The sequence below is a fragment of the Tachysurus fulvidraco genome, chromosome 4, assembly GCF_022655615.1.
Source record: "Tachysurus fulvidraco isolate hzauxx_2018 chromosome 4, HZAU_PFXX_2.0, whole genome shotgun sequence".
Classification (NCBI taxonomy): Eukaryota; Metazoa; Chordata; class Actinopteri; order Siluriformes; family Bagridae; genus Tachysurus; species Tachysurus fulvidraco.
In genome coordinates this window covers 12,911,333-12,929,707 of record NC_062521.1, presented here as the reverse complement: position 1 = coordinate 12,929,707, position 18,375 = coordinate 12,911,333, and the positions used below count along the sequence as shown (strand labels likewise).

General features: G+C 39.6%; 1 protein-coding gene across 3 annotated transcripts; it reads left to right on the top strand.

Moving 5' to 3' along the window:
- The first annotated feature begins 1,153 nt into the window (after positions 1–1,153).
- On the top strand, positions 1,154–18,168 carry ccar1 (cell division cycle and apoptosis regulator 1). 3 transcript variants are annotated; one of them, XM_027141973.2, is made up of 27 exons: positions 1,154–1,244; positions 2,811–2,966; positions 3,231–3,406; positions 3,669–3,782; positions 4,236–4,268; positions 4,891–5,087; positions 5,165–5,291; positions 5,427–5,534; positions 6,955–7,005; positions 7,520–7,712; positions 7,822–7,963; positions 8,503–8,658; positions 8,761–8,986; positions 9,099–9,212; positions 9,602–9,768; positions 10,501–10,711; positions 11,829–11,912; positions 11,991–12,179; positions 12,328–12,519; positions 13,754–13,987; positions 14,501–14,636; positions 14,714–14,802; positions 14,883–15,029; positions 15,179–15,302; positions 15,419–15,601; positions 16,784–16,989; positions 17,104–18,168. In XM_027141973.2, the coding sequence occupies exons 2-27, from the start codon at positions 2,855–2,857 to the stop codon at positions 17,158–17,160; spliced, it is 3,768 nt and encodes a 1,255-aa protein (XP_026997774.1). In that variant the 5' UTR covers positions 1,154–1,244; positions 2,811–2,854; the 3' UTR covers positions 17,161–18,168. The 3 variants fall into 3 exon arrangements, with proteins under 3 accessions (XP_026997774.1, XP_026997776.1, XP_026997775.1); XM_027141974.2 differs by lacking the exon at positions 1,154–1,244 and adding an exon at positions 1,609–1,748; XM_027141975.2 differs by lacking the exon at positions 6,955–7,005.
- Positions 18,169–18,375: the final 207 nt, after the last annotated feature.

The window sequence follows — 18,375 nt, the reverse complement described above, 5'->3', positions numbered from 1 at the left end:
TGTTCATCAGATGGATTGCCTGAGGGAAGAAACTGTTCCTATGTCTGGTCGTTCTGGTGCTCAGGGCTCTGTAGCGTCGACCAGATGGCAACAGTTCAAAGAGGGAGTGTGCTGGATGTGAGGGGTCAAGAGTGATTGACTTTGCCCTTTTGCTCACTCTGGAGAAGTGCAGGTCTTGAAGAGTGGGGAAAGTCGTGCCAATGATTCGTTCAGTGGTCCGGACTACCCTCTGTAGTCTTCTAAGGTCAAATTTGGTGGCTGAGCTGAACCAAACAGTAATTGAGGTACAGAGGATGGATTCAATGATGGCAGAGTAGAACTGTTTCAGCAGATCCTGTGGCAGGTTGAACTTCCTCAGCTGGCAAAGGAAGTACAACCTCTGCTGGGCCTTTTTCACAATGTAGTCTATGTGAATGTCCCACTTCAGATCCTGGGAGATTGTGGTTCCCTGGAATCTGAATGACTCCACTGCTGTGACAATGCTGTCCATGATGGTTAGTGGGGGGAGAGCAGGGGGGTTTCTCCTGAAGTCCACTATCATCTCCACTGTCTTGAGCGTGTTCAGCTCCAGGTTGTTAAGGCTGCACCAGACAGCCAGCCGTTCAACCTCCAGTCTGTAGGCAGACTCGTCACTGTCCTGGATGAGGCCGATCAGTGTGGTGTCATCTGCAACCTTCAGGAGTACAGGGAGAAGAGCAATAGGGAGAGGACACAGCCCTGGGGGGCAACAGTGCTGATGGTGCGGGTGCTGGATTTGAGCATTCCCTGTCGCACTGCATAAAGAAAGCCTACATAAAGGTATAATTATGTCACAGGAAAGAACTCACTAGAGCACTTGAAACCATAAGATGCTTAATGTTAATAAGTGTTTATTTAAAGCACTCCATCAGAATCAGAAATTTTGCAAATCCAGGTAGCTGTTTAATAATTTACTGTTTATGGATAATATGGATTATATGGATTCTATGTTTATGGAGAATATTGCAAGAATTAAATAGTTCATTGTCAACTTTACAATCATAATGAAACAGGTGATCCAGGCTTTCACTCTTATCTTCACAAGAACAGTATATATAATGTATGTCCCAATACTTACACAATAGTGCGTGACGAGTGTAAACATTTCTATTCAACATTTCCATGCACATTTCAGGACATAACCCGTTAAGGCTATGACGTCACTTGAACGACGCTCATGCGCACTCTTCACTCGCATCAGCGCTGTGTCTCCGTGCGTTATCCGGGTAAGCGATAAATACACTATGGGGAATTTTGTGAAATGTCTGTTATGCGTATGACATACATTATGGATGCCAGACGTTATTTTGTTTGTTAATTTGTGAATAACCCTTGTCGAGTGAATGTCCAGTAAGAGCCCCGAGCTAAAAGGAAGAATGCTAATCACTGGTCCTCAATTAAACAGCATCTTAACAAAGTGTCTCAGAGCGCGACGGAGCCCCAGGATAACCTGCTACAGGCTAACGTTAGCTCACTGAGCTAACCTGCTACAGACTAACGTTAGCTCACTAAGCTAACCTGCTACAGGCTAACGTTAGCTCACTGAGCTAACCTGCTACAGGCTAACATTAGCTCACTGAGCTAACCTGCTACAGGCTAACGTTAGCTCACTGAGCTAACCTGCTACAGGCTAACGTTAGCTCACTGAGCTAACCTGCTACAGGCTAACATTAGCTCACTGAGCTAACCTGCTACAGGCGGTTTGCTGACTTGACGTTTCTAACCACCGTGTGAGTAGATGAAGAAGTTTTCTTTGTGGAAAACGTATATAACCCCTTATTGTTCAGCTCGTTAAATGATCTTGTCTTTAATTTAAAGTTGCTGTTGTTTTTGCAGAAACAGCATACTAGCACACAGTCGGTATGTCTATAATTTAGCTTGTTAGCTTAGCGCGTATGTTGAAAGAAGAGCAGGTTAGCAAGATATTGCTAGTATCATGGCCTGTTTATATGGTTTTTGTTACTGGTGAAATGAACAAAATGAGTTACCGACGCTGTGTTTTCCGTTTTTGCCGTTGTGTTTGTTTTGTGTCTTTAACCCGAACCGATTGATTAGTTGATGTAGTTTAAATTCGCCCCTTACAAAGACATGTTTACATTTGTGTAGAAGACAGCTGGACGACTTGGATAATGCGTTAGCTCTGTGGCTAACAAGCTCTGTTTACGATGCGAAGACGATATCGCGATATTAATTTCAGTTTATTCAGACTAACTGGTTCCCCAGTGATGTGTCATGGTTAAAGATCAACTTGCAAGAATTTTAAACCAAAAATCCGCCCTCTTTGAAATGTGATGATAAATTGGGATGGTGACAGTAAAAAAACACCGGCTATTGCTGGCTTTTGTGATAAAGACTAACATTAAAATACTGATGAACTGACATCTGATCTAAGCACGATATGCGAGCCCACATTTAAATTATTACGGTATAATTACCGTAATTCTCAAAGTGGGGTCCACAGCCAGGAGCTTTTATTATTATTATTGTTATTGTTATTGTTATTATTATTCATTATCAGGTTTTCTTTAATAATCATTGACACCTTTAAGTTTTTTTCTGTTAATTAATTGTATTAGTTATTGGTTTAATCCAAATTTCAGAATAAAAGAGCTCTCTGTGCGTAGTCAAAATATTATTTTGCACATTTAAATAAGACTATGTAAATAGTTTGATTGCATTCGCAAAATAAAAACGTATACCGAGATGGTCTATGTAATTTTTAATGGCTTAAAGTAGCTTAAAGCTTAGTCTTGTTGGTGTTCATGTTGTAAATTAGATCACCATTTCCTCAGGACATCGTTTGCTGCCGGTGCATTAATATCGTAAGCTGTCCTCCATGGCTCAGTTCGGGGGACAGAAAAACCCTCCATGGGCAGCCCAATTTGCTGCGACTGCGGTGTCTCAGCCCGGACATTCTGCACAGTCCATCGACTTGAACAGTTTACATTGTGAGTAATACAAAATGCATCAAGAATGATTGATTATTTGTGGTTTTTATTATTCCTAGTAATCTCCTTACATCCTCTGTAACCTGTTATGAAGATAAAAGATTCACTATTTTGTACCCTTGTTTGTTCAGTGTTAACTGCAGTGTACTTTGGATTAGGTTCAGTCTGCTTTGTTGTTCTGGATTCTGTCCTGCCAAATTGTGTGTAGAGTTTGTTCCTGGAAAATTGCATATAACTTATTATGTTTTGTTTGTCCTGCTACAGCTTTAGGTGTACAGCAGCCTTCTCTTTTAGGTGCTTCTCCCTCCATGTACTCCCAGCAGTCTGCCTTGGCTGCGGCGTCCCTTAACACGCAGTCCGCTGCCAATTACCAGATTTCCCAGCAGACTGCAGCTCTCCAACAGCAGGCAGCTGCAGCTGCTGCGGCTGCACTACAGCAGGTGAGTTGGTCTAATGTTGCACAATTCTGTGCTGTGTTCACGTGTTAACAGTGCTAGAATTCCAGCATGAATGCCTTCAATAAGAAAGTGCACACTTCCCATTTCAAGATAATGTTTTAATGTTGTTTGAGTTTATGCTGGTGGTCTGAATGTTGATGCTGTACTGGAATACAAGTGTTTTCTAGCTCTGCTCATCATTGCTGTAACTCAACTCACAGCTGCAGTAAATAAACGTGAGGCTCTGATGTGTGTTAAATTTTAGTCTCAGATTAACTCAGCCCTGCAGCAGTACCAGCAGCAACAGCAACAGCAGCCACCCCAAGCTCCCCCACCACAGCCACCTCCTCAACAGACCCTCTACAATGTCCCACATCAGGTACTTATTTTCATAAATATTTTTAAAGCATGTGTTAAAGCATTTTGAACAAAACCTGCTACTATCACATTACTGCATTGTTTGCCCAATTTACATCTAAATGCAGCACTTTTTAATCTTTGGGTGTAGTTTCTGTTTCTGTAGAATCTGTTAGATTCATGACGTCTTAAGTAGTTAATTGAACGAACAAGTTCAGTAACAAATTTATATAGTTTAGATAATCATTTAAAAAAGAAATTTGTGCAGTGAACATGTTGGATGAGTTTTAGCAAATATCAAGTCTCAGGGTTGATTTATTTCCTTATAGCTAGTTGGCACCATGCAGCTTGTATACTGGTTTGGTATTTATTCAGGTTAATGTTGTTGCTGCATTTTTTTGTTTTTTTCCTTTTGTTGCTTTGTAATTATTCTGTAAACACTGCTGTTTTTATTGTTTTATTATTTTTTATACAGCTTCCTCAGCCTCAGCCTGCTCTGCTTTCACAGGTAAACTTGATCATAATATGTTGCTTCGTTAAGCTAATACACTCAACAAAATGTAATGAATTAAACTTGCCATTAGGGCTTTGTTCACATCAGATAAATTTTTTGTGATTAAAAACAGATTTATTTACTTTATACAACAATTGGTGCCAGTACACTATTTTTTTTGGGTTGAATGGAATTCAGTGGTGTATTATTAAGAGGCACTGTGACTCACAAGCTGCTAGTTAGAAACGGTTATGCATAACTCGTACTTGTTTCTAATATTAATGACTGGTGGATATAACAAACAATACTGTTCAAGAATATAACATTTTGCTCAAAATCACACTGTACAAATCACACTGGCTAGCTATCTAGGTGTATTTGAATGAATTTAGCTTAGGTCTCTGTATACTTCTGGCCTCATTTTGAATATAATGTCGCTATAATATGAAGTGTCGCCATTTCAACCATTCCTCAAATTTTTCTGTATGTGCTTCTATGCTGAATGTCACACAACATCATTATGAGATACTTGCTATGGCATGTTGCCTGCCTTTCAAATTAACCAAAAAAACTAATATGGGGCATGTCTGTGAATATGTATGAAGTATGATATTTGGTTTTCTGTCATTTTCCCCAGCCCCCTGTTGCTTTGCCGACCAGTATGAGTTTGTCGAACCCACAGCAGACGGCACAGATCACAGTATCGTACCCGACCCCTCGATCCAGCCATCAGCAGCAGACTCAGCCACAAAAACAGCGTGTATTCACTGGGGTTGTCAACAAGCTGCACGATACATTTGGGTTTGTGGATGAAGATGTCTTCTTCCAGCTTAGGTACGAAGTAATAGTCCTTTTAAATAAAGGATGTTTTTAATGCCGATTATGAACCCAGGTTTCTGTTGTGTTTTTAGTGCTGTAAAAGGAAAAACACCCCAAGTGGGTGACCGTGTTCTGGTGGAGGCTGTCTATAATCCCAACATGCCCTTTAAATGGAATGCCCAGCGCATACAGACTTTACCTCAGTTACCCAACCAAACGGTGAGCATAAACATCAGCCAAACTGATCCTCCACCAAAAATCTAAATAACCAAGATTACTGGTTCTTTACTGCTTTCTGTAGATGTCATTGCACTGATGTTGATTACTGTGCTTTTAATCTCCATATTGCACCAGGCGGCCCAGCCCTTACCTCAGGTTTCCCCACAGCTGTCCAGCTTTTACTCTGACGCAGGAGTACAGCGCTACACTGACACATACACAGCGGTGGATTCAAGACCAAATGTAAAATTGTCTTTTGAAGTGCACACTTTTATAATCATTTTCTAATAGTGCATTCATGTCATGTTGGAATAATGGCAGCTGTAGAATTTTCAGCTTGTTAGAGAAATGAATGACTTTCATAGCTAAAGATAGTTTGATGTGTAAAGGTCTGGATTTTAACTGCTAGATAAGAATTGGGAATGTTACCACCTCTGGTAGAAAAATGCTTTTGTGAGCTATTTAAAAAAAGAATATTTTAATGTGTTTAATTCAATGCAGATGAATTTGACTGCTGCTTAAGGCAAGTAAAACACATTTATGAAAATAGCAGTAAATGACATATTTATGTTGTACTGGGTGAAAGAACAAAACGTTTATCCTATAATATCAAGAAAGCTCGCTAGATACTAAATAAATTTTTTTTGGTGGTATGTGGAGCTTCCAGGCAGAAGAGCAGAACAGCTCCACCGTTTAATTACCTCAGTTCTTCCATGGCATGAATGAACTGAATATACTTCTTCTTTTTCCCATTATACAGGAGCTAGTCGCAGTTCTTTGCTGCCCTAATTTTATGCCAAAGATGAGCTGTGGCTAAAATCTTAGTGCTTCTGCTCTGGTTTACAGCGTTATTCCTGTTTAAATGTCAGTGTTTATACTTTGTAGTGTAGTGGAGGCTACGGCTTGACAGTATATTTAGAACTTTTGAAGCATTAATTTAACCCCCACCCCACCCCCCAAATTTTTGCTCCATGTTAGTTAATAGTAATGAAGTGCATGATAAATTAAGCGTAGTGTAGGTGGAGTCGGTATTGTTCTGTGTGACTAACTAACTTCAGTATTAATAATTAGTTAGGGATTTTAAGGTTTATTTTGCTTCTGGACCTGAATGATCACTAATGACAGTCATGGATTACTGTTTTTAAAGCAATGGCCAGACTTGATAAATAATTGTTTTGGTATTTTAGTACTTTCTTACTAATTCCATCTTGTCTCTTTTTCTTGGGTTTCTTTTTGCCCCTTTTCCACCAAGGCAGTTTGAGTGCTGGTTCGGAGCCAGAGCTTAATTTGAAATCAGTTCTTTCTTTTTTAACACCCAAAGCACCGGCTCTGAACCAGGAAAAGTGATTCTTAAGTAGCACCAAAACATTGCTGGTCTAGACTTGAACCGCTAGAACCGCTTGTGTCAGAAGCTGGGGGCGGGGCTACTGTTAGCGCCTTTGATAATGTACCTTAAGTAGGGGCTGGGGGCGGGGCTACTGTTAGCGCCTTTGTTAATGTACCTTAAATATACCAATGTTTAATACACATTTACTTTACCGCAATATGATCAATTATCAGCACACGTGATAGTAGGAATCTACATGCTAAGGTTAACATTTTTTCTGTGGTAATAATAAAATAATGTTATGTACTTTCTCGATTACAACCTCCGTTTATACAGATGACATGGAGCTGCACGTACACGGTGGATTCGCCGCGTTTGGATACCAATGTAGGTTTCAAAGCCATGAGCATTAATCAGTAAAGCAACATCTGCCATTGTTGATGTTGTGTTTGTGTTTGCTACTGCTGCTGCACTAACTTTGCTGAGAAAGATGACACGTATACAGTGACGTAACACTTGGCTCTGTGATGGCGCTCTAGCCCAAGGAAAGGCAAACCGGTTCTTTGAAGGTTCGCCAGTGGAACCAACTTCGAACCAGCACCAGCTCTGAACCAACACCCGGTCCTTTCTGGTGGAAAAGGGGCATTTGTTTCTTCTTGTCACTGGGTTCTTTGTGTTTTAACAAACCTCTCTCTCAGGTCTTAACCTTCATAATGGATCTCTGTTTCATATGCCGGAAGTGAAACATTTTCTCTGTATTAAATTGCATTAAAAAAACAAAAAACAAAAAAAACCAAAATAAGATATATTTGGCAAGCACCACTACCAACAGGCTAGTCCCAAACTGGTTGCTGTAAGCCTCTGTCTCATTTGTTGCTAACTTGTGTACTACATGTTTCAGAGTCAGCCTCCTGCTCCCAACATGATGAAGCCAGGCCCTTCCATGATTCAGTCTCTACCTCCACCTACCACGTTCAGCGTGCCGGCACAAGGGCCCCCTCCCTCTCTGCTTCAGGCTCAGCTTTCAGCAGCCTCTCTTGCTCCCTTGCTCCAGAATCCTCCCCAACCTCTTCTTCCACAGCCACCTCCAAAAGGTAGGGTAACATAAGCCAGTGTCCAAACAGGTTCTGAGCTCAGACAAAACGAGAGATGGTATTACTACACTTTCTTCTGTTTTAGCTGTTGCTTCTGTTTTTCTTGTAGATTCAGTCTTTTCAGGGGGGTTGCTTCAGCCTCCAGTGCGAATGATGCCCCAACCTCAGCCTGTGAGACGCATAGACCCCTCTCCTCGCTTTCCCAGCCGTAACGATCGACCAGAACTCATTCTGAGGAAAGAAGACAGAAGGTCAGTATTTGTTTATTTTTATTTAGTTATTAATTTATCTTTCTGTAGGTCATTCTTAATTTAAGTACATATATGGTCATTATCTTGTTAAAATAATCTGTGGGCAGCTGTTCACCTCATGCTAAAACCACCACATCAGTGCAAACGATTTTTTTGATTAGCCAAACAAAACAGCCTTGAAAGTATTTACATGTACATATCTGTGCACCTTTATTAGTAAACAAATTAAAAAAATGTGACAACAAATGTGGCAGTAGAGTTTCTAGAGTAGAGTCTTTTTAAAAAAAAAAAAACAACATTTTTTTAAATTTAAATTCCCTCATTCACAAAAGCCTTTTGCATTTATTTAAAATATTACTTGGGGTTTATTTATTTAAAATATTACTTGTCACATACATAGGAAGTTAATTAATTGTAATTAATTTGTGGCAGAGGTGACGACTCATCCTCACGACTCCAGGTTCCTGTTTATTTCTGAACTTGGGTTACTGTCCCTGTGGAATTTTTGTGTATGTAATTAAATGATTATTTGCATGCAGTCGGGAGAGAGACAGAGAGCGGAGGCGATCCAGAGAGCGGTCCCCAGCACGAAAGCGCTCAAGGGACCGTTCACCTCGAAGAGATCGCTCTCCTAGACGTCCACGAAGGGTTGTACCACGATATACCGTACAGTTCTCTAAGTTCTCCTTGGATGGGTAAGACTTGTGCCCACTGTTTAATATTAAACAGTAAATTAACATGCATATAAAATACATGTGAATTACAATTGTGTATGTATTTGTGTGCTCACTCCACAGATATAATTGTGACATAATGGAGCTTCGGCGGCGGTATCAGAGTCTTTACATCCCAAGTGATTTCTTTGATGCTGTATTCACCTGGGTGGATGCCTTCTCCTTATCACGACCATTTACCTTTGGAAACTACTGTAACTTCCATATCATGCATAAAGAAGTGGACTCTTTAGTAAAGAACACAGCTGTACTTGACCCTCCTGATGCCAATCATACCTACAGTGCTAAGGTGTGAGGAAACGTTGACCGTTTTCAGCCATTTTGGCATTTTTCTTGTTAGTAATAATTTTTTGTCTATTCTTGTATGTGAATGCTACCTTAAAATGCTGGTTGTTGTTTAGGTGATGCTGCTTGCAAACCCAAGTCTCGATGAACTATATCACAAGTCTTGTGCCTTGGCTGATGATCCACAAGAGCTGAGGGACTCTTTCCAGCATCCAGCCCGCCTCATTAAGGTAAAGCCAGACTATATTTGCTTACATTCTAATTCACAACAAACTACAGCCAACAGAATTTTATAGTTAGTAGCCACCTTCTGAGAGCCAGTACTGTAGTCGTTTACAGGACAACTGTTTCGGCAGACTTTCTCATTTTGTTTCATTAAGGCTATGCAGCCTGTTATTTAATTAACAACAGATTGTTTGTTGTTAGCATTTTTTCTTCTTCTCTAAAAGCTAACTGTAAAGAGTCTTTCCGCTTTTTCCTACAATGAAGCTGGGTGTCAGAAGCTGGGGGTTTTTATTTAGGGTTATCTGATGCCTTTGTCTAGTTTGAATGCTTTTATACCTCTTTAGCCCTTTAATGAGTATAGCATATGATTTTTATTTTGTCAACTTTTCTTCAGTTCTTGGTTGGAATGAGGGGCAAAGATGAGGCCATGGCGATTGGTGGCCACTGGTCTCCATCCTTGGATGGAGCCGACCCAGAGAACGATCCCTCAGTCCTTATAAAAACAGCAATACGTTGTTGTAAGGCTCTGACAGGCATTGATCTGAGTTTGTGTACCCAGTGGTAAGTACAGCTCTCTTCCGAAGTTCTAATTTGTCTCATTTTTTTTCCTGTCTGTGCATTTGTCAGTACTAGTCTTGAGCAATGCTAAAAACGCCAAACTAAAGCATCAGCAGTCTGTGACTCACTGCATGGTTCTGACAAACTCTGACATGTCAGGGGCTTATTTGTTTACTTAACTGTAATTTTATTTTTTGCTCTTTTATCTTTACTTTGCAATGTCCTTGCTAATGTGTGTAACAGTCATGCCTCTATGTGGTTGAATGCACTTAATCTGTTGCTAGAAAAGCAGAGCCAGAGGAGGAGTCGCCACCATTACATTTTGTTTTATGACATTTGACATGTTAAATATCTTATATATTTAACTTGCTTTCACTGTGTCTTTGAATATGTCTTCCTCTCACAACTTTGTGGTTTATAAGCTATCCCTCACAAGCATCCGGTTCAGACTCTGTTTCTAAGGGGAGGGGTCTGGCAGGAGGGCAGGCGAAAAATGTCAGAATTTTTTTGTCCGTTTTCGTTTATTCTGTCTGTCAATTTTCCCAATACATGGCTGCTGTTCATCGTGAGAACCTACTGTGGAGAGCTGCAGACTTATTTCCTATTCTGGGGTCATTTACCACAAAGTGGGGCATTGGGATTGGAGCTGTGTGTGTGTATGGAAGTGTATTGGGGTTAGGCCTTGCGATGTCTGACAGAATGTTTCTTTCCAATGCACTTCTTCCTTTGCGACAGGTATCGTTTTGCAGAGATTCGCTATCACCGCCCTGAGGAGACTCACAAAGGGCGGACAGTTCCCGCACATGTGGAGACAGTGGTTTTATTTCTCCCGGATGTTTGGCATTGTCTTCCTACCCGCTCAGAGTGGGAAGAACTGTCCCGCGGACTCAAGGAGCAGCTGGCAGAGAAACTCTTGGCTGAACGGAAGGAGGCTGATGGAGAACAGGCACTGAATGCTAATCCTTCTTTTCTCATTTCCGCTTCTCACAGGCACAGGAATAGACAGACAAACACTCAAATACACAAAAACAAACACAGGCATCATTCAAAAGCCCCCTTTTTTTACTGTCCCTGTGTGTCCATCCTTTTACCTCAACCCCATCCCCTCCTGCTTCCTCTACTTGCTCTCCCAGACCTGCCCTTGCCACCACACCCCACCCCACCCAGCCTGCAGTCACACACAGCGGAACAGATTAGGACATACTTTAATGAGACTGCTTCTGCTGGTAAAACAGATTCTAGCTCTGCCTGATCATACATTTAACAAGAAACATGTTTTTATGTAGTGTAAATAGAAAATATTTAAATTCCATGGTTTTCTTATGGTATGTACACATAGACCTATTTGGAAATTTGCTGACATTATGAAATGGCATGCTGGAATCTGGAGAGCCAGTTGTGAAAATATGTGTGTTTTAGAATGTTTTCTGTTATAATTAATTTTATATTTCAAATAATATCTGATGAACTCTGAAAATTCCTTAGGTTTTATTTCTTGTCTGTCCTCATTTATTTATTTATTTTTGCATTATTCTTTTTGCTATATTCTATGATTGGACTGTGCCTAGACTTGTGGACTTGATTTCTCCAGGGAGGTTGGTTGACCCAAGGACAGTCCTCTATGAATAAATGTTAAAAAAAAATGAGAGAAAAGGCATATTAAAATTAAGATGCAAATGATAGTTATAGGGAATCCTTACACACACAGTTGGAGACCATCTGAATGCATCTGTCACATTTCTTGGACCCACTGTCATTGATTATCTTTTTGTATTCCACAGAACTGGCATTGATTGGCTGATGGGTGGGGTTTGGATCGGTTCTAAAAGCTAGAGAGCTCCCATGTATACTAGAAGTTTGACGTATTTGGTTTGGGTTTTTTTTTTTTGTTTGTTTGTTTGTTTGTTTTTGCTTTCGTTTTCAAAATCGAGACCTCAGTTGGAGGAGAAAATCAGACTGTTTTGACCTTGCTTCTTGCACGGATCAACTTTTTATTTCAAAAATGAAAACTATATTAAGAGCTACTGTTTAACTTTTTGTTCATCTGTTTTTCACTGCTCTAGGAGGAAGAGGACAAAGATGAAGACGATTCAAAAGAGGTTACCACCCCCACCCACTGGTCTAAACTTGATCCGAAGTCCATGAAGGTAAACTTTTTGTTAATCATTTTGGCCTCATTCTTTACTGAGCATCTGCTTCACCTGTATGCATGTGCCTGTGATTAGGTGAATGATTTGCGCAAGGAACTGGAAAACCGTTCCCTGAGCTCTAAAGGACTGAAGTCCCAGTTGATAGCACGGCTCACGAAGCAACTGAAGGTGGAGGAGCAAGTGGAGGAATCGAAAGAGCCTGAGAAGGCTGAGCCTACCAGTGTGGAGGAGGAGGAACCCTGCAGAACGGAGGAAGATCGTGAGGTGAAAGATCACTTAAACTGATTTTCACGCATATTCTGAACATGTAGACTCAAGCTGTGAGCATCGTTTTTATGCACTTGTAAAAGGAAGTCGATTGAAGTTGTGTTTCTTTCTGAAGTTAGTAAGGTGAATTTTTTCTGACTTTCAGGAAGAGGAACGTAAACGACAAGAGGAGTTGGAGCGTCAGCGTAGGGAAAGGCGTTATATTCTCCCAGATGAACCAACAATCATTGTTCACCCCAACTGGGCAGCCAAGAATGGCAAATTTGACTGCAGCATCATGTCTCTGAGTGTGCTGTTGGACTACAGACTGGAGGATAATAAAGAGCACTCCTTTGAGGTTTGAAGTCCTCCTGCACATTTTAGTAGCTTCATCATAATTTATTATATATTGTGTATTTTTATAGTTAAAGATTGCTAGTCAGAGAAATTCATGTTAATGTAACACATTTCATCATGTGCATGTTTTGCTTGTTAGTCAATTTATCTAGACTTAAACAGGTGCATCTCAATAAATTAGAAGGTTGTGGAAAAGTTCATTTATTTCAGTAATTCAGCTCAAATACCCGTGTATTATAAAAAATCAGTAGAAACAGACTGAAATAGTTTAAGCCTTTGGTACTTTTAATTGTGATGATTTTGGCTCACATAACAATTTCATTTTTAGTGAATTGTTGGCCTTCTGGAAAGTACATTCATTTACTGTATATGTACTCAATACTTGGTAGGCGCTCCTTTTGCTTTAATTACTGCCTCAGTTCGGTGTGGCATGGAGGTGATCAGTCTGTGGCACTGCTGAGGTGGTATGGAAGCCCAGGTTTCTTTGACAGTGGCCTTCAGCTCATCTGTATTATTTAGTCTCTTGTTTCTAATTTTTCTCTTGACAATACAGGTCTGTTGAGTTTGCTGGGAAGTCAAAGCACACCAACACCATGGTCATTTAACCAACTTTTGGTGCTTTTGGCAGTGTGGGCAGGTGCCAATTCCTGCTGGAAAATGAAATCCGCATCTTTACCAAGAAATTTTAGAGCATTCATGGTTCTTTCTGCTGACCAGCTTTTTAAATGGGTGCAGTGACTTTGGTTTTCAAAAAACACCGTGGACCAACACCAGTAGATGACATTGCACTCCAAATCATCACAGACTGTGGAAACTTAACACGACAATATGACAACTGTAGCCAAATTCCTTGACATGTCTGTGAAGTGGTGGCTCTTGATGCCTTGATCCCAGCCTCAGTTCATTCCTTGTGAAGTTCATTGCAAGGCTGTGGTTCTCTTGGTTGGTTTTGCATCTTTTTCTTCCACTCTTTTTTCATCCATTCATCTTTCTGTTAACATGTTTGGATACATGTTAACTCTGTGAACAGCCAGCTTCTCTCGCAAAAAATGTTTGTGGCTTACCCTCCTTGGGAAGGGGTCTGTGTGTACTGAATTTATATAATACAAGAGTTTCACTATTTGAGTTGAATTACTGAAATAAATGAACCTTTCCACGACATTGTAATTTATTGAGATGCACCTGTATATTCACGGTCATCATCTTAATGATTTTGTTTCTGTGGTCCTGTATAGGTCTCGTTGTTTGCTGAACTTTTCAATGAAATGCTTCAACGAGATTTTGGCTACAGGATCTACAGAGCTCTTATTGCCATCCCGAATAAGGACGAGAAAAAAGAAAAGAAAGATAAGGCAAGAAAAGATGTAGATAGGAAAGAAGCTGACAGGAGGGATATAAAGAAGGAAAAAGAGGATGAGAATGCTGAGCCAGTCTCAAAAAGATCAAGAGAGGAGGATGATAAAAGGAGGGTAAGTGGATGTTACATGCTCCCCTTTGTCCTCACACGCACTTCAGCTTAAAATCAGTCAGAAAAAGAGTTCATGCCAATTTTATTGTGTAAGTTTATTGTGTACTGAACTCTGATGTGTAGTCAGACTGTGTGTAAATTTGAGCATTGCACTAAATAAAATGCTTCATTTACAGCAAATCACTCAATGGCATAAATTTGCAGAAGTAAATTTGGTGAGACGCACATCATCCTCAGCTCAGTTGACTAATGGGTGTAACTGTGTACAAGGAGCACCATGTAGTGCCTGTATTTGTCTTCAGACATTAAAAAATCTGACCTAATCATCTTCCAACATAAATAGCTAAATAACGTAGTTGTGAATAGAGTTCAAATAACTGCCTTCAGGTGAGGTTAGGAAGTGGTTCAAATTTCTGATCAATAAATGCTGCATCCACATAGCTCTCCAGTCAGAACATGGGCCGTGTGGATTTCATGAATAAATTGGAAGCACCCTTTTCATACGTTTTAAAAGGATGAAGACAAGGAGAGGACTTTGAAGAAAGAAGAATCCAAGGATGACGAGGATAATGAAGATGAAAGCAGCAATAACAATGCTGACGAGTATGATCCGATGGAGGCTGAAGACGCTGATGAATATGACGATGAAGGTATAACTTGTATACTTGTAAAGAAATGAGTTTCTTTTAATATTAACTATGAGCTAAACATCAGTTATAATTCACAGATAAAGATGACGACGATTCCAACGGAAGGGATAGGAGGGATGACCGCCGTGATGACAGAAAATCAAGGGATAGATCATCTAAAGATAAAGTGAGCTGTTTCTGTAGTCCTTAACCATCATTTTGTTTTCTGCACCTCCGGCTCTGATTAAATACCTCTTCTCTCTGTAGGATGACAAAAAGAAGCAGATGGTCACGTATGACAAAGATCTCCTGATGGCTTTTGTGTACTTTGACCAAAGCCACTGTGGCTACTTGATGGAGAAAGATCTGGAGGAAATTATGTACACATTGGGCTTGCATCTCTCGAGAGCTCAGGTATAATAAATTTAAAGAAATTGATTTAAAGCAATGGCTTTTGCATCACTTTAGAAATTAATATTTGAAAGCTAAAAGAACTACTACTACTACTTATTATGAGTATTGGTGTTATGTGGTAGTGCTAACAAGGTAAGACATTTTTTTAGGTAAAGAAACTGCTGAGCAAGCCGTTAGTGAAGGAGTGCTGCTACTACAGAAAGCTAACGGATCGAGCCAAAGATGAACCCAGCCCAGTCGTAAGCGCTGATTCTCAACACGAGAACGCCTTGGGTACGTAACAATACAATGTCCCTGCTAATAACTTGGACAGTAAAACAGGATTACTGAAAAATATTCTATAAGTGATCATTGGTGATGAGCAGTGTTTTTGCTGATATGGCTTACAGGTAATCGACCTCTGCTGCCCAGTCAGAAGACAAAACGTGAGACAGCGGACAGTGACTCAGGCAGCCTTATCGTTTATAATGGCGCTATGGTAGATGTGGGCAGCATGCTACAGAAACTGGACAAGAGTGAGAAAGCCAGAGAGGGGATTGAGCAGAAACTCATTCAGCAGGACACTAAAATGGGTACAGTATACAGTCACTGTCGCGTTAGATTGATAATACAAGAACGGCTGGTGAAAATGTAGCATTTATATGAAATTATCATTTTACCCAGCAAATGATTTAGATTTTACAAATTCATTTAAATTGAGTCCAGATTAATTGTTTCAATTAGCTTTCATTAATTCCTTCCTGTTTGAAGTATATTGTAATTTTATTCGTGGCATAAAGTTTAGACTAGACGTCAGTGGCAGATGTATCGCCACTGATTTCTTGGTAGCAGGAAATAATAATAATAATAATAATAATAATATTATTAATAATAGGATTTTTTGGGTAAGAAATATTTGTGGTTTAGTTTATGATCCATGTATTTATGCATGCATGGCAAAGCTTTGAGAGGATCTTGTACAATTTTTTTTATTTTTACACAACATGGGGTTTTAAGGAGGAGCAAGCTGGTTTGTGCTTATTTTCTCTGGCTACAATTATTGATTAATTTTGTACAAGACTGTGATTGCATTTTTAATGACGTTCCCTGCTGTTCTGGTATTGGTTGGTTGCCTTTTGTTTTGTCAAACCACCAAGTTTTTTTTTTGTTTTTTTTTTGTTGTAATTTTGTCTTCTTTTTTTTTTGTCAAGTCATTTTGTCAAACACTGTTTACTATTATAACAATTGGCCTTGTATTCATTAATTTGTTTATTTGTTCAATCTTTTACTTACACAATAGGGACAAAAGTTTGTCCATCGCAGCCATGTGTGCTTGTTGAATATCCCATTCCAAAACCACTGGCAAAAACTTTGGCCCACTCTTTGTTGCTGTAACAGCCTCTAATCTTACGGAAAACTAATCAGTCAGTCAGTCAGTGCTCTTCATTTCGGTCATTCCACTCCAAATTTAGCAAACCATGTCTTCCTGGACTTTTTGCATTGTTACTCTTGAACAGATTCATGCCCCTTAGTTACTGTGAAGGGAATTTGTAGTGCTAAAGAATGGAAAAACATTGCAGAAAATTGTATGCCTCCACATTTCCGGCCACAGTGTGAGAAGGCTCACATATGACAATCAGCTGTCCACAAAATGAAGGCCATATAGTATATTTAATTACTTTAGTGACATTTCATCGACCCAAACCAAAATAAATATTGCTCTGTGTAGCTGTGGTGCTAAATCATTGTTTCTGAAGCAGTGCTTTGTATTTCAGATGAAGATGCCAAACACATATCAGAAATCGAGTCAACTAACCGCAGTCTGATGAGAGATCTGGAGCAGGTGAAATCCAGCTTGAGAGAGACTGAAAAGAACCTCAGAGGCTGTGAACAGCAGAAGAGCAGCTACCAGGAGCATCTTCGTAGAACTCTGTTAAGCCTCGGCACTGTAATGAAGGACTTGCAGAGTATTGTACCTAATGTATGTACAACCACAATCTGAAACTCAGTCTCATAAATGTGATATCTTACAAAACAAGAAAATATTTGTCTGTGGTTTTTCAGACTTTATAAATGTTTTGTCTGTCTTCTATAGGATGATCATCCTGAAGATGGTGAGAAGAAAACTCAGACTAATGGCTCAGATGACTGACCTACCGTTGCGTGTGCATCTCTGACCTGTTAACATGTTTAAACCTGTAAATAAGCACTAAGCTTCTGTATTTGGAAGCTGTTGGGTTGTTTTGTACAAGTTTTAAAGAAAGAGGAGGTCATGATTTTAGTTTTTTTTTTTTTTCCTCATTCATTTTTCTGACTTTATACATAATTTATGTTCATTAATTTCATTCAGTAAAAGGCTTATCAAGTTCCTTTGTGATATTTAATTCTTGTTCTAATATGATAAGTGTCAATGATTTGAGAATTCTAGTAAACGATTTTTTTTCCAGTTGCCAGTAATCTTTTCATTTCTGTCCATGTTTGATCCATATGCTTGGAGGTATGAGTGATTTATCTACATTTAATTAGCAATAACGTTATTTATGTGTACAGAGTGTGTAGAACAGGAGACGAGGGTTAATTCACGTTAGAACCTGGGTAGTAGTGTGTTGGGTGCTGAGCCAGGCTCAGGGTAGTTATCGTTTTGTTTTTCTGATGCCACATCACATCTTTTGTGTAATATCTTTGCCAGCACATTGCTAAATTGCTGCTATCTTGTATGTTGGTACGATCTATGCTGATGCATGCATATTTGCTTAATCCTGACAGTTCAGAGTGTTTTTTCTGTAATCTTTTGGTATCTCCTTAGTATGGGGATGGCACTGTGCGCATGGGTCTTTTTTTTGGTCATTTCAAACGTTAATTCTGGCACAAAAGCTCAAGTGTGTTTTTGATACAGTGGTTGTGTAATACTCTGCATAGTATTTCACTCTGCAGAATATTCCAGAATTGTGGTTTGTGCGAATGTGAAAAATGATTTCCCATATTATTTACCTCTGGTCAGTCATCATCTGTTTGAAACGGGTGGGTTATAGGGAATGGAAAAGAGCCAAACTTAGTAAAAATGAGCCCAAAGCAACCAAGTGCATATTATTTTTCTAATTCAGATGTACTGTCATGGTTGTTCTGTGTAAAAATAAAATGGTTCATTTTAACATTTTAATTTTGCATTTTTATGTTTTCTCGTCTGTATTAATGCTGGCTAAATACTGGCTGTTTCTAAAACTGCACGGCATGTCCTCTAGAGGGCAATATGTGGCAAAGTAAGAGCTTTTGCGTTTTGAAGCCAGTTGGTAGTAAAGACGCTAATGTCTCTTCCTGCACTGTGGCGTGTTGTTTACTTCCAGGAACACCACATATGATCTATGGG